Source organism: Chiloscyllium punctatum, chromosome 7, assembly GCF_047496795.1.
Source record: "Chiloscyllium punctatum isolate Juve2018m chromosome 7, sChiPun1.3, whole genome shotgun sequence".
NCBI classification, from domain to species: domain Eukaryota; kingdom Metazoa; phylum Chordata; class Chondrichthyes; order Orectolobiformes; family Hemiscylliidae; genus Chiloscyllium; species Chiloscyllium punctatum.
Window position 1 is genome coordinate 61,438,782 of NC_092745.1, and position 14,577 is coordinate 61,453,358.

Genomic DNA, 14,577 nt, shown 5'->3' on the forward strand with positions numbered 1-14,577 from the left:
TCACAAATCCGTGCTGGCTGTCCCTAATCAAGCAGTGTCTTTCCAGATACTCGTAAATCCTATCCCTCAGTACCCTTTCCATTACTTTGCCTACCACAGAAGTAAGACTAACTGGCCTGTAATTCCCGGGGTTATCCCTATTCCCTTTTTTGAACAGGGGCACAACATTCGCTACTCTCCAGTCCCCTGGTACCACCCCAGTTGCCAGTGAAGACGAGAAGATCATTGCCAACGGTACTGCAATTTCCTCTCTTACTTCCCACATAATCCTAGGATATATCCCGTCAGGCCCGGGGGACTTGTCTATCCTCAAGTTGTTCAAAATGTCCAACACATCTTCCTTCCTAACAGGTATCTCTTCTAGCTTATCAGTCCGTTTCACACTCTCCTCTTCAACAATACGGTCCCTCTCGTTCGTAAATACTGAAGAGAAGTACTTGTTCAAGACCTCTCCTATCTCTTCCGACTCAATACACAGTCTCCCACCACTGTCCTTGATCGGACCTACCCTCGTTCTCGTCATTCTCAGGTTTCTCACATACGCATAGAATGCCTTGGGGTTATCCTTGATCCTATCCGCCAGGGATTTTTCATGCCCTCTCTTAGCTCTCCTAATCCCTTTCTTCAGGTCCCTTCTGGCTATCCTGTATCCCTCCACTGCTCTGTCTGAACCTTGTTTCCTCAACCTTATGTAAGCCTCCTTCTTCCTCTTTACTAGACATTCAACCTCCCTCGTCAACCAAGGCTCCCTCACACGACCATTTCTTTCCTGCCTGATCGGTACATACATATCAAGGACACGTCGTATCTGCTCCTTGAAAAAGTTCCACATTTCCACCACATCCTTCCCTGACAGCCTATGCTCCCAACGTATGCTCCTCAAATCCTGTCTTACAGCATCATAATTTCCCTTCCCCCAATTGTAAAAACTTCCTTGTTGTGCGCACCTATCTCTCTCCATAACCAAGGTGAAAGTCACAGAATTGTGGTTGCCATCACCAAAATGTTCACCCACTAACAAGCCCACCACTTGTCCCGGTTCATTACCGAGTACCAAATCCAATATGGCCTCCCCTCTGGTTGGACAATCTACATACTGCGTTAGAAAAGCTTCCTGGACACACTGCACAAACACCACCCCATCCAATCTACTTGATCTAAAGAGCTTCCAGTCAATATTTGGGAAGTTGAAGTCGCCCATGACTACGACCCTGTGGCTTCTGCACCTTTCCAAAATCTGTTTCCCAATCTGTTTCTCCACACCTCTGCTGCTATTGGGGGGCCTATAATAAACACCCAACAAGGTGACTGCACCTTTCCTATTTCTGACTTCAGCCCATACTACCTCCAGAGGCAGATCCCCCTCAAACTTCCTTTCTGCAGCCGTTATACCATTTCTAATTAGCAATGCCATCCCCCCTCCTTTTTTACCACCCTCCCTAATCTTACTGAAACATCTGTAACCAGGAACCTCCAACAGCCATTCCTGTCCCTCATCTATCCATGTTTCCGTGATGGCCACAACATCGTAGTCCCAGGTACCGATCCACGCCTTAAGTTCACCCACCTTATTTCTGATACTCCTTGCGTTGAAGTATACGCACTTGAGCCCATCTCTGTGTCCGCAAGTAGTCCCTGTCAGTGCTACCTTCTCCACAGCCTCCCTACAGTCTTGGACATCCTGACACACAGCTAGCTTACTTGCTGGACTACAAGTCCGGATCCCATCCCCCTGCCAAATTAGTTTAAACCCCCCCGAAGAGTGCTAGCAAACCTACCCCCCAGGATATTGGTGCCCTTCTGGTTCAGGTGCAACCCGTCCTGTTTATACAGGTCCCACCTTCCCCAGAATGCAGTCCAATTGTCCAAATATCTGAAGCCCTCCCTCCTACACCATCCTTGCAGCCACGTGTTCAACTGCACTCTCTCCCCATTCTTTGCCTCTCTGTCACGTGGCACCGGCAACAACCCAGAGATGCCGACTCTGTCTGTCCTAGCTTTTAGCTTCCAGCCTAACTCCTTGAGCTCTTGAATGACCTCCCCACCCCTCTTCCTACCTATGTCTTTGGTGCCAATGTGATTCAAGAAAGCAGCTTGTCAAGGACAGGTAAGAATAGACAATTTATGGCTTTTCCAGCACATCCTTTGAATTAATTAAAAATAAAAAATCCAGTTTGGTTAAGAACCTTCTTGATTTTAAAATTCTAATGCATTTTTTTGTGAATTCCCCCATGGCTTTATCTCTCCCTATTTCTGTAATCTCCTCCAGCCCCACAACATTCTTGAGATATGTGCTATACAATTTGTCCTCCTGAGCATTTTTGAGTTAAACCTTCAGAAGGTCAATGTCACCCAGGGTAAAGCAGCTCCTTTGCTTCTCACCCAATCCACAACCTTAATCCCTCCACCACCAACTCACAGTGGCCTTGCCAGTGACACTGAAAGACTGTGAATAAATAACACAAAATGCTTCACCATTTGTGGCCATCCATTTATCTACCAAGGCCCTAAATCCTGTAATTGCCTACCCTCAGTTTCTTTACCTTTCTTTGTTCCTTTCAGATACTCCCTAAAACCTACCCCTTAAATAACTTTGGGTCATCAGCCCTTATATTTCCTGGAACAGGACAGCGTCAGATTTAGTTTGATAATGGTCCAGTATATGTTTTACCAGACTAAAGGCACACTGTATAAAGATAAGTTATTATTCATTTTTATCATGTAGACATCACTGACAAGATGATTTATTACATGTCTCTTGATGCCCTTGAGAAAGTGCAACTTAGCTTTCACACTGAGCTGCTGGAATCCAAATGATGAAAGTGTGTCCACACTGTCATTTAGGTCAGGAGTTCCAAACCTGCTCGTGCTGCAGTGACAGCCATGTATTTTCAGATGAGTACTTTTAATAGAAACTTATTGTGGTATTTATTCAAAAACTGTATGGTTAACAAACAAACTGAATAGCTGAATTAGCAAGAAAGTCAAAACTATTCCTAGTCAAAAAATGCCATCTGGTATGTGATCATTGTTTGTCTGGAACTGTTTTCACTTAACTGCACTACACAACTCTGAGCGCTATGTGGCCTCAGTGCTGAAATCAAAGCAGTATGCACAGTGTGTTCCCCAGTTCACTCTTTCCCAAGACTGTGGAATTTACTACATTGCTGTAATATATTTTCGTCCAAAATCTAAAGGCTTTTAAACACCTGATATTCCCATTTTTTTGATTCATCTCAACTTTTTTTCTGACAGATGTTGCACATTTTGGACTATTGCCCTGTCCACACATTTCTCAATTTAACAAATACAAATATTTAATCTTTTGATGAGCATGTGAACGATCCAGTATTGGTGCACTGTGTAGTCACTTGGAGTTCGTGTTTGCGTTCTACTGTGGAATGGATCCTTGAGTACTACCATGTTTTGCTAGTATTGGTTGTTTTTTTGAAGTTTGGTTGATCATGTAAATTTTGTATCCTTCCTAGGATTTCTTTCTTAATGATGGCAGAATTGAAAGAAATGGAGAAACTTGAAGAACCACTCTTCATTTTAGAAAATGGGGATGTATACACAAACCCAACAGAAGTGAAAATGAGTCAACTTATCCTGCCATGTCATGCTAACCACCGTGGAGAACTGAGCACAGGACAACTGCTGAAGTGGATGGACACAACAGCCTGCCTTTCTGGTAAGCTACCTTACTTGTGATATTCAATTTTGAGAAGCTTACATTACAGCTGCCTAGAGAGATGATATTGAGTTAAAATACTTAGGTAATCACAGGATATTTAGTGCATAAGACAGTCCATTTGGTCTATCACATCTCAGCAATGCTTTCTTTACACAAGACTGTAATTCAATAATACTGCTTGATCATCAAGAAATGACCTGATTTTCATTTTGGGGAATTTATTGACTCTACTTCACTAACGGGTTTGTGGCAAAAAAATTCTTTATTCCAGCAAATTATTCTGTGTGTAAAACAAAATGCTCCCATTTAGTTATGATTATCTTCAGTCTACTATCATCTTGCCAATCTATCATTATCATCAACTCTATCACATAACAAAATAAAAAAAAACAGGCACAGAAGTAATTGAATTGGTCCTTTGGAACAACAGCACTTTAAAAAGGAGGAAGAGAGACAAAGGCAGAGACCACATGGGAAATGATTCAAACGAGAAAGAAACATACACTGCTGTCTGACCCAGCAGTGAATCAGCACAGCTACTGCCTCTGCTGTTTGATTTTCAAGAATCTCTGGACATCGGAGTGTGTCGAAGAAAAATTAACAAGCAGCGAAATTCACAGCTGATCTTGGAGAACACTATGTAAGAGAGCTCACAGCAGGGGAGCAAGTAATTGGATAGTTTTTAAGTGTAACCTTAATGATTTTCTTTTGTAAATCTACAATAGTGAGTAGAGTGGGTTCTTTTTTGATTTATATGTTTTGCTCAGATCTGTCTAAACATGGGTACTAAATTAGCTTGGACCAGTGTTTTTTAGAACAGTAAGGCTGTGCTATTTTCTGGGTCTACAGATTGTTAAGGTGCAAAGTTGGCCTTTAGTAGATGATGTGCTCTTCCTGTCGGATGTGGGAGATTGGCGAGAGTTTCCTTGTTGCTGATGATTATGTCTGCAGGAAATGTGTTTGGTTGTGAATCCTATCGGATCACATGGATTGGTTGGAACGGCAATGAAGAATTTACACGAGTTAGGAGTGTGGTGGATGGCAGTTATTGGAAGGATGAGAAACCACAGATACAGTCAGGTGGATAGGTTACCTATAGGAGAGGGAGGCAGGTCATGCAGAAGTATCCTGTGGCTATCCCCATCTCAAACAAGCATGCTGTTGTGGAAAATGTAGAGGGTGATGGACTCTCAAAGGAAGGTAGCATGCTCAACAAGGATTCTGGTACCTAAACTGGCTCTAAACTAACAAAGGGTACATTAGGTTCCAAGCATTCAATTGTGATTGTGGACTGTCTGATCAGAGGCACAGACAGATGTTTCTGTGGCCGACAACAAGACATCAGAGTGATGTGTTGCCTCTCTGGTGCCAGGATCAAGGGTATCTCAGAGAAGGTGCAGAATATCTTCAAAGAGGAACCAGCAGCAGGTTGTTGTACGTATTGGAACTAATGATATAGGAAGAGAAAAGGATGAGGTTCTGAGGAAAAAATATAGAAGTTAGGCAGAAATTTCAAAAGGAGGTCCTTGAAGGTAGTAATATCTGGATTACTCCTGGTGCCAAAGCTAATGATGGTAGGAATAGGAGAGTAGAGCAGATGAATGTGTGGCTTAGAAGTTGGTGCAAGGGAGAAGGGTTCACATTTTTGGATCATTGGAATCTCTTCCGGGGGCGAAATAGCCTACACACAAGAAGGATGGATTACACCTGAGTTGGAAGGTGACTAATAAAATGATGGGGAGATTTTCTATTGCTGCTTGGGTGGATTTAAACTAATAAGTTGGGGTGTAGGACTCAGGGAGGAAAGAGATCAGTCTGAGACTGGTACAGTTGAGAAAAGGAGCAAGTCAAACTGTTAGGACAGGCAGGAACAGAGCAGAGAACAAGATAGGACTGTTAAATTAAACTGCATTTATTTTAATGCAAGAGGCCAATCAACTCAGAACATGATTGGGAATATGGGACTGGGATATCATAGCAATTACAGATATGTTCAGGGATGGACAGACCTGGCAGTTTAATGTTTCAGGGTACAGGTGCTATGGGAAGGTATGATGATGCTGCTTTCACAAGGTTTGCCAACCTTGGCTTTTTTCTCAGAGAGGTCATGAGAGCAGAGATTCTAAAAAGTCTGGCTTGGAGGGGTTTTAGGGCCAGTTTGATTCAGTTAGCTTCCCTACAGTTGAGAAACAGGCCCTTCGGCCCAACAAGTCCACACCACCCTTCCAAAGAGTAACCTAACACTATGGGCAATTTAGCATGACCAATTCACCTGACCTACGCATCTTTGGACTGTGGGAGGAAACTGGAGCACCTGGAGGAAACCCACACAGACACGGGGAGAATGTGCAAATTCCTCACAGTCATCCAAGGTTGGAATTGAACCTGGGTCCCTGGCACTGTGAGGCAGCAGTGCAACCACTTAGCCAATGTGTCACCCATTATAGCTAACAGATACTGCATCAGGCAAAAGGCTTTCAAGCTTAAAAGAAATACTTGTATAATGAAAGGGGAGTGGTCAGTTCTCCCAGCTTAGCTTTTGTCTGGTTTATTTTGGTTTGGTTTTAGCAGTCTGGCTGTTTACTAAAAGCAGTCAATCAGTTTGAGGTTGCTGGTCCAATAAATAGCTATTAGGAAGAGGGTGTTCTATTCTGCCATTTCTCTAACTTCTCTCCTGTAAGACCCTGTGTTTGATTTTACCTTTTTTGTCAAGGGGTTTTTTGTGGAGATTGTTGTAGGAATTTGGAACAGCATCATCCAGTTGGGATAATTGTTTGGGTTTTGGATAAGTTGTTATTTGGTATTCTGTTTTTTTTTGTTTGTGTTTCATTCAATAATCTTGTAAATAAATCTGTTTTGTTTTAAACTAAGTGGTTTGACCAGCTGCATATGTTCTGGAACATCCACTTTACTCCTGCTTAAAACAACTAACAAACTTTGGGTCTGGGCTACTTTCTTGAAATGTTTTGAGGGGGTCTGGCGTGGTCCATAATAGTAGAAAGGGAGGATGGGGGACAAGAGAAGAAAAGGAATGACATTTTTGATTAGGGATACCAGTATGGTTGTAGTTTGGGAGGATATTCCTGGGAATACATTCAGAGAAGTTATTTGGGTTGAACTGAGAAATAAGAAAGGGGTGATCACCTTATTAGGATTGCACTGTGGACACCCCCAATTACCCCCCACTCCCACCCCAAACAGTCAGCGGGATACTGAGAAACAAATTTGTTAGGAGATCTGTTATCTGTAAGAATAATAGGGTGGTTGTCGTAGGGGATTCTAACTTTCCAAACATAGACTGAGCCTTCCATAGTGTTCAGGGCTTGGATGGAGAGGAATTTAAGTGTGTACAAGAAAATCTTCCGATTCAGTATGTGGATGTACCTACGAGAGAAAATGCAAAACTTTTTTTTGGGAAATAAAGCAAAACAGGTGACTGAGGTGTCAATGGAGCCAGTGACCATAATTTCATTAGTATTAAAATAGTGATGAAAAAGGATAGTCTGAATCTAAAAGTTTAAGTTCTAAACTGGAGGAAAGCCAATTTTAACAGTGCAAGAATTTTCAAAAATTGATTGGGGGTGGATGTTTGCAGGTAAAGGGATGTCTGGAAAATAAGCTGCTTTCAAAAATGAGATGATAAATCAGAGACAGTATCTTCCTGTAAGGGTGAAGGGCAAAGGCTGGTAGGTGTTGGGAATGCTGGATGGCTAGAGTAATTGAGGTTTTGGTCAAGAAAAAGAGAGAAGCATATGTCAGGTATAAACAGTAGAGATCTCATGATTATAGAGTCATGGAGGTGTACACCCTTCGGTCCAACCTGTCCATGCCAACCAGATATCCCAACCCAATCTAGTCCCACCTGCCAGCACCTGGCCCATATCCCTCCAAACCCTTTCTATTCAAATATCCATCTAAATGCCTCTTAAATGTTGCAATTGTATCAGCCTCCACCACTTCCTCTGGCAGGTCATTCCATACACATACCACCCTCTGCGTGCAAAAGATGCCCCTTAAGTCTCTTTTATATCTTTCCCCTCTCACCCTAAATCTATGCCCTCCAGTTCTAGACTCCCCGACCCCAGGGAAAAGACTTTTCCTATTTACCCTGTCCATGCCCCTCATAATTTTGTAAACCTCTATAAGGTCACCCCTCAGTCTCCGCCGCTGCAGGGAAAACAGCCCCAGCCTGTTCAGCCTCTCCCTATAGCTCAAATCCTCTAACCCTGGCAACATTCTTGTAAATCCTTTCTGAACCCTTTCAAGTTTCACAACATCTTTCCAAAAGGAAGGAGACCAGAATTGCACACGATATTCCAACAGTGGCCTAACTGATGTCCTGTACAGCTGCAACATGACCTCCCAACCCCTGTCCTCAAAACTCTGACCAATAAAGGAAAGCATACCAAACGCCTTCTTCACTATCCCATCTACCTGCGACTCCACTTTCAAGGAGCTATGAACCTACACTCCAAGGTCTCTTTGTTCAGCAACACTCCCTAGGACCTTACCATTAAGTGTATAAGTCCTGCTAAGATTTGCTTTCCCAAAATGCAGCACCTCGCATTTATCTGAATTAAGCTCCATCTGCCACTTCTCAGCTCATTGGCCCATCTGGTCAAGATCCTGTTGTAATCTGAGGTAACCCTCTTCGCTGTCCACGACTCCTCCAATTTTGGTGTCATCTGCAAACTTACTAACTGTACCTCTTATGCTCGCATCCAAATCATTTATGTAAATGACAAAAAGTAGAGCACCAGCACCAATCCTTGTGGCACTCCACTGGTCACAGGACACCAGTCTGAAAAACAACCCTCCACCACCACCCTCTGTCTTCTACCTTTTGAGGTGGACTCTAGAACTTTGTGGAAAGCTAGGGAAGTAATTGCTGGGTCCCTTGCTGAGATATTTTTATCATAGATAGTCACATGTGTAGTATACAACTAGTATCTAAATGGCTAGTTCTCCCTGTATTCCGTGAGGTCTAACCTTGCCTACCAGTCTACCGTGAGGAACCTAGTCGAACGCCTTACTGAAGTCCATATACCGCTCTGCCCTCATCAATCCTCTTTGTTGCTTCTTCAAAAAATTCAATCAAGTTTGTGAGACATGATTTCCTATGCACAAAGCCATGTTGACTATCCCGAATCAGTCCTTGCGTTTCAAATACGTGTACATCCTGTCCCTCAGGATTCCCTCCAACATTGTGCCCACCACCGAGGTCAGGCTCACTGGTCTATAGTTCCCTGGCTTGTCCTGACCACCCTTCTTAAACAGTGGCATCACGTTTGCCAACCTCCAGTCTTCCGGCACCTCACCTGTGACTATTGATGATACAAATATCTCAGCAAGAGGCCCAGCAGTCACTTCTCTAGCTTCCCACCTGCTCAAGTCCTGGGGATTTATCCACCTTTACCCGTTTCAATACATCCAGCACTTCCTCCTCTGTAATCTGGACATTTTGCAAGATGTCACCATCTATTTCCCTACAGTCTATATCTTCCATATCCTTTTCCATAGTAAATACTGATGCAAAATACTCATTTCGTATCTCCCCCATTTTCTGTGGCTTCACACAAAGGCCACCTTGCTCATCTTTGAGGGGCCCTAATCTCTCCCTAATTACCCTGTTGTCCTTAATGTATTTGTAAAAACCCTTTGGATTCTCCTTAATTCTATTTGCCAAAGCTATCTCATGTCCACTTTTTGCCTTCCTGACTTCCCTCTTAAGTATATTCCTACTGCCTTCATATTCTTCTCAGGATTCAGTCGATCTATCCTGTCGATACCTTACATGTGTTTCCTTCTTTTTCTTTCCCAAACCCTCAATTTCTTTAGTCATCCAGTATTCCCTATACCTACCAGCCTTTCCTTTCTCCCTGACAGAAATATACTTTTTCTGGATTCTCATTATCTCATTTCTGAAGGCTTCCCATTTTCCAGCCGTGCCTTTACCTGCAAACATCTGCCCCCAATCAGTTTTCGAAAGTTTTAGCCTAATACCGTCAAAATTGGCTTTTCTGCAATTTAAAACTTCAACTTTGAGATCTGGTCTATCCTTTTCCATCACTATTTTAAATCTAATAGAATTATGGTCGCTGGCTCCAAAGTGCTCCCCCACTGACACCTCAGTCACCTGCCCTGCCTTATTTCCCAAGAGTAGGTCAAGTTTTGCACCTTCTCTAGTAGGTACATCCACATACTGAATCAATAAATTCCTCTCCATCTAAACCTTTAACACTATGGCAGTCCCAGTCTATGTTTGGAAAGTTAAAATCCCCTACCATAACCACCCTGTTATTCTAACAGTTAGCTGAGATCTCCTTCCTCAGAGTATAAAGACAGTATGAGTATACTTAAGAGGGAAATTAGGAAGCCAAAAAGGGGACATGAGATATCTTTGACAAATAGGGTTAAGGAGAATCCAAAAGGGTTTTATAAATACATTTAGGACAAAAGGGTAATTAAGAGAGAATAGGATCCCTTAAAAATCAACAAAGCTGCCCCTATGTGGAACTCCAGGAGATGTATTCTGCATCAGTGTTTAATGTAGAGAAGGATATGGAAACTATAGAATGTGGGACAATAAATAGCGACATCTTGAAAACTGTCCAAATTACAGAGAAGGCAGTGCCAGACATCTTAATATGCATTGAAGTGGGTAAATCCCTCGGATCTGATTAGGTGGACTCTAGAACTTTGTGGGAAGCTAGGGAAGTAATTGCTGGGTCCCTTGCTGAGATATTTTTATCATAGATAGTCACATGTGTAGTGCCAGAAGATTGGAGGTTAGCAAATGTGGTGCCACTATTTAAGAAAGGTGGTCAGGAAAAACCAGGGAAGTATGGACCGATGAACCTGACATCAGTGGTGGACATTGTCGGAGGGAATCCTGAGGGACAGACTGATTAGGGATAGTCAACACATCTTTGTGAATGGGAAACAGTGCCTCGCTAACTTGATTGAGTTTTTTGAAGAAGTAACAAAGAGAATTGATGAGGGCAGAGTCTGAGTCTGTGTGCCATTCAGTGTGATGGTGGCTGATCCTCTCTAACATTGAAACATAGAAGATAGGAGCAAGAGTAGGTTGATTGGCTCCTCAAGCTTGCTCCATCATTCAATATGTTTATGGTTGATTGAGCTCAGTACCTGTATTGTCCGACTGAAAGTACCTAATGGGTTCTTTAGGGTCTGATCAAAATCAATACAAGAAGACACACAAGCTTCAAATAAACTAGAGACTGAGGCTAATTTATTAGCCTAATCTACCAAATATATGTACAAATTAACAAGTGAATCTGTTAACTTAATCTACTTTACATACAAACCTATGAATCCCACTGCCTTTCTGGTCATCGGGAATTTTGGTGATAGCAGCACTTGGAGTTCCATCTCCGATTCCATGGCAGTCTCATAAACTCCACTCCAAAGAGAAAGTTCAATGAGTGGGGCAGAGTTCCTGATATTAATCCTATTCTGAATTCAATGTTACATGATGTATTGCCATTTGTTTGTACTTCCAGTACATTTCCAGGGATTCCATTGTTCAAAAACCACTCCAGGTGAGTTTGTAATAACTGTGCAATATTCTGTTTCCCACACAGTTAAAACAGTTTGTTTTTGCATTAGGTCTGCTTTCTGTGTGATTTTCCACTTATCCAATTAACCCTTAATGATCTGGTTTGGATATATTATTTTTTAAACTCAATATTACACAGCACCCTTAAGTCTTCAAAACAGATTTTCAAAACTTTATACAACACATACATATTGTTCAATATTTGCATGTTGGTTTTACATACCATTATGCAGGTGAATAATAACAAGAAACAAAAATATTAACAATAATACAACAACTAGGTACCATAAAAGGGAGAATACTGCTGATACTTTAAGTGAACACCCTGTAAATATGTCCCCACCAATGATGTACAGTAAGGGTTCCTAAATTGTTCGCTATGCAAATTAATTGATCATGGCTGTAAGTCATGGCAGTTTCTTGCTGTAAGAAATCATGCTGTACTGTTGCCAAATGAGATGCTGTGCTAGGAAAATCCGCAATTTCTTAATGGCACATTAGAAGTACCCTACTTAATCAATTGGTGATGTGATACATGGTTATAGCCTCCGATTCTTTGATTATGTAGGGTTTATATTCAATTGGATTATAAATAACATAAATTTTGTCCCTAAATAAGTTGTTAGATAGATCCTCTCTTTTATCATTACAATGGGCTGTATGAGTGCTGGTCACACACGTGGTTAGGACCAATTTTGTGGGTGACTGCATATGAAGGACGTTACCACTTAGTGATTCAATGTTAAAAGGTAAGGGTGTGGAAAAGCCATGCAATCATCCTCCTGGTGGGATTGGTTGTTATCATCCAACCATTTTCCATAAAACATTGGTGTTTATAGCATCATCTCAAGCAGATGGGGTATGGTGATAAACTGGCACTATGTTTGCTGCTATGTACTATTTAAAACCAAAAAGGTAGCATGATATACTGTGGTCTTTAACATATCAGGCTTAAGCATTAAGTTGACATGTATGAGGTTAAATAATAATTTCCAAGATAAAGGGGTCCAGATAGCAATGAAGTGTTTTTTTTTACCATTGTGTCAAACTGTACAGCCATAACAAATTATAGTGCATTCGACTAACTTCGCCCCCTAAGATCCATGTGGATGTGATGTGTTTCCTTGACGGTGCAATTTAGCAAATTTCCAAATAATGTTGGTTGGAAACCAATTTGCAGAATCTCTATTTGCTAATGGTTTGGTCCATACAGCAGATAATTTAATAGCTTCTATAGTTAGTTGCCCTTGTCAACTTATTTTATAGGGTCTCAATATCCATTGAATTTAATGGATATCAATTTCTGCTTTCAGTCAGGTAACAAACACTTTGTTTTGTCTTAGCTTCTGCTTTTACATCTCACCATTATTCAGAGGGGTTCCCTTTACTCCACTCTTGAGCACCAGCCCAGTCTTCACATGACAATCTTTGACATAGCTACTGGTTTGAATACTGGGCTACAATTGCTGAAGATGGGGTAACTGTATGCCATCTGATAGGCTCTTCAACTCTGACCACCATAAATCCCCTTCCCACCCTGAATCTATGACCTTTCTCCTCTGTAACATTTTGACATAGCCAATCATTCTTTCATTTCCATTTTAACTCCATTTCACTATTACCACTTCCATTGTTTTAAAGTCAGTTTCTCCATGGATTATGATTCAGTGCCTTACCATTTAAATTATGTTTTCTGTGCTCTTCCAGGCCACAATAACCATTCTTCCATCATTTTTATCATGCATTCTTACCTATTTGTTATTTCAGATATAGCAACCATTATTCACACTTAGATCAGTAATCCAAGATCATGTCACATATTCTTGACTTTCAGCGGATTGTTTGACAGATCGAATGTTGGTGGAGGATACAAATATCCTCCTCCGCTGGTCCCAATGTTCCAGATGATGGTCAAATCATCCTCTTCAGTTCCCTTTTTAAAAAAGAAGTCACAAGCCAGGACGACAGAAAACTGTTCATTCTTTAATTCTATCAACACTTTGATTTCATTGGATATATTCCATTTAACTACACCCAAGGTGGGTCATTCCCATTTCCATTTAATGCTGTGTCACTTTTTCCCTGTCACTATTCTTTTATTCTAAGTGGGCCCCTAATAATTACCATTATAATTGATTCAGCAACTCTAGAGAAAACTTTACATCCAAAGTAAATAATAAACAGCATTTTCCACAATAACTTACAAGCGACACACAAACATTATTACTATGTGGTTTCAAGCATTACCAAATCTTGTTTGCTTGGTCTTTCTTCGAAAAAAAAGTACATACAATTTTCTCCAGTGTAACTCCCTGAATCATATTTGACTTTCCTTCTTTCAAAATTATTCCAAATTCAAAATTGATAACATTCTCCAAAGTTTCTTTTGTGCACAGCATGAGCAGTGTTGTTGGGCTGACAGCTTTCAATAGTGATCGAGTAATGTTTTTACCAAACAATCTATCTCATTTTATTCTGATGCAAATTAAAACCATCTAAACTGTTTTCATTGGCTCTTGCTTTAAATTAAAACTTAAAGATTTAAATTATTTGTCATTTGAAATTCAAATGAATTTGCCATTATGTGCTTGAACTGGCAGTTTATATTAAGCAATTTTATAAAAATTAGATTAGATTACTTAGTGTGGAAACAGGCCCTTTGGCCCAACAAGTCCACAACGACCCACCGAGCACAACCCACCCAGACCCAATCCCCTACATTTACCCCTTCACCTAACGGGCAATTTAGCATGGCCAATTCACCTAACTTGCACATTTTTGGATTGTGGGAGGAAACTGGAGCACCCGGAGGAAACCTATGCAGACACGGGGAGAATGTACAAACTCCACACAGGGCGTCACCTGAGGCGGGAAATGAACCTGGGTCTCTGGCGCTGTGAGGCAGCAGTGCTAACCACCGTGCCGCCCATTTTGTGCACACTCTGCATTAAAAACACAGCAGCAAAGAAATTTTGTCATTTCCAATTTCAGAAATAATTACATTCAGGCTTTTAAACAATACTCTTATGTTAAAGATTCAATTGATTGTAATCAGTTTTCAAATAATTTGCCTCTGCAAGACTTCCAGCTCCCTTTCTCTGTTCTACTTCACTGTATTCTTGATACCTGTTCAAAATCAACATACAATAAAAGACAAAATCCACTATGGCTTTGTAAGAAGCCCAGTGGATTAATGATGTTCAAACAACATATCTCACAGAAGGTGTGTGAACAAATTTAAAACTGTCAACAGTAAGAGTCAGCACTGCTCGTCTCAGAAGGGCAGAACCCGAGTCAGGTATCA

At 41.2% G+C, this 14,577-nt stretch overlaps 1 protein-coding gene across 4 annotated transcripts in view; it reads left to right on the forward strand.

Annotated features, from left to right (window-relative positions):
- Window positions 1-14,577, forward strand: part of acot11a (acyl-CoA thioesterase 11a) — an 80,674-nt gene that overhangs the window by 12,824 nt on the left and 53,273 nt on the right. For all 4 annotated transcript variants that reach the window (XM_072573750.1, XM_072573753.1, XM_072573752.1 and 1 more), the window contains exon 2: window positions 3,489-3,691. In XM_072573750.1, coding sequence (XP_072429851.1) covers window positions 3,489-3,691 — 203 coding nt within the window. The remainder of the gene's footprint in view (window positions 1-3,488; window positions 3,692-14,577) is intronic.